This window comes from Seriola lalandi, unplaced genomic scaffold, assembly GCF_002814215.2.
Source record: "Seriola lalandi dorsalis isolate HSWRI2012SDOR001 ecotype SW California unplaced genomic scaffold, Sedor1 jcf7180002047245, whole genome shotgun sequence".
Lineage (NCBI taxonomy): Eukaryota > Metazoa > Chordata > Actinopteri > Carangiformes > Carangidae > Seriola > Seriola lalandi.
Window position 1 is genome coordinate 1 of NW_019517808.1, and position 1,170 is coordinate 1,170.

At 41.9% G+C, this 1,170-nt stretch overlaps 1 protein-coding gene across 1 annotated transcript; it reads right to left on the reverse strand.

Moving 5' to 3' along the window:
- Window positions 1–133: 133 nt before the first annotated feature.
- On the reverse strand, window positions 134–1,028 carry LOC111648772 (stalled ribosome sensor GCN1-like). Its single transcript, XM_023398508.2, has 2 exons — window positions 762–1,028; window positions 134–663 (listed from the first exon to the last, which is right to left on the reverse strand). Exons 1-2 carry the CDS (start codon window positions 1,011–1,013, stop codon window positions 538–540), a joined length of 378 nt encoding a protein of 125 aa, XP_023254276.1. The 5' UTR covers window positions 1,014–1,028; the 3' UTR covers window positions 134–537.
- Window positions 1,029–1,170: the final 142 nt, after the last annotated feature.

Genomic DNA, 1,170 nt, shown 5'->3' on the forward strand with positions numbered 1-1,170 from the left:
TTTGTATTGCCTTTTTACAACCGTATCACTGACATAAGAATGGTTTTTATTCTTACAAGAGGCTGCCCCCCCCTCCCCCGCCCCTGAACAACTCTCACACACAAAGTCCAAATAAAAGTTAAAGATAGGGGTGTCACTTCATTACAGTGGTGTCTTAAATGCTTGAAATAATTTTGATAAAATAAGTAGCAAAACACTGAAACATCAAAAAAGATTTGGCCTTGTGTCTACCTAATTTAATTCAGTACAGCACAATAAGCTGCACATTGTGAGATAAAAGAAGAGAGTTATAAATTGTACTTAAAGGCCAATAAAACAATTACACAAAGTGAGAAAGAAAAAAGAAAAGAAATTTGTTGGGGAATATGCTGGAAACCAGTCAAAACACAACCCATCTCAGCCTCGGTCCATGATAGGCAACATGGGCATGTGTGGCGAGAGTGTCTGGGGTTCTCATACAGTGGAGACTTGTTCTACATGTCAGTCGAGCTTCTGTTGATTTCTGCAGATGTCATTTCGTTGCACAGTCCTGCTCCATCACGTTAGGATGGTGTCATCTATCTCTTCATTAGAGTCTGGCAGGCTGGCAATTTTCTTCAAAGACCGGCGGTGACACTCTGACAGTAGGTCGTTACTAGCAGAGTCCAGAATGGCAGTCATACTCTGAATTGCAGCAAGAGTAAAAAGTAAAAATTAGAAAAACTGTATTTTTAATGTAAATCATCCGCATTTGTAAATTACACTAGAGTCTGTAGTCTGACCTGCATGGTTTCCTCTCCCTCACGGAGTCGCAGCAGGTTGACGATGGTGTGTTCGCTCTGGGCTCTGACACTGGTGTTCTTGTCCTTGGTGTTGTCCAACAGACTCTTCAGCACAGGCTTGATGAGACCGGCCTCCATTGAGGGTGTAGCCGGGTCTTTGAACACCCACCACAGCACCCGCTCTGACACCAGTCTGATGTCACTGGACTGATTCTGAAGACACTGTGGGGTCACACAGACAGTGGATGTCATAACACAAAACCTCCATCTACTACCCACTGGGAAAGCAGGCACTCATCATAGCATTTATTCAGTTACACTCATTCATAGCCTCATGACTTTATTTATAACTACTTGATATCTGATATCTATCAGTTTGATATTAGATCTAATCATTTTATTTATACAA

Coding starts and splice junctions, on each gene's coding strand:
- LOC111648772 (XM_023398508.2), bottom strand. CDS start 1,013: ATGACATCCACTGTCTGTGTGACCCCACAGTGTCTTCAGAATCAGTCC. Junction 664..761: donor AGGGAGAGGAAACCATGCAG/GTCAGACTACAG, acceptor GCTGCAATTCAG/AGTATGACTGCCATTCTGGA.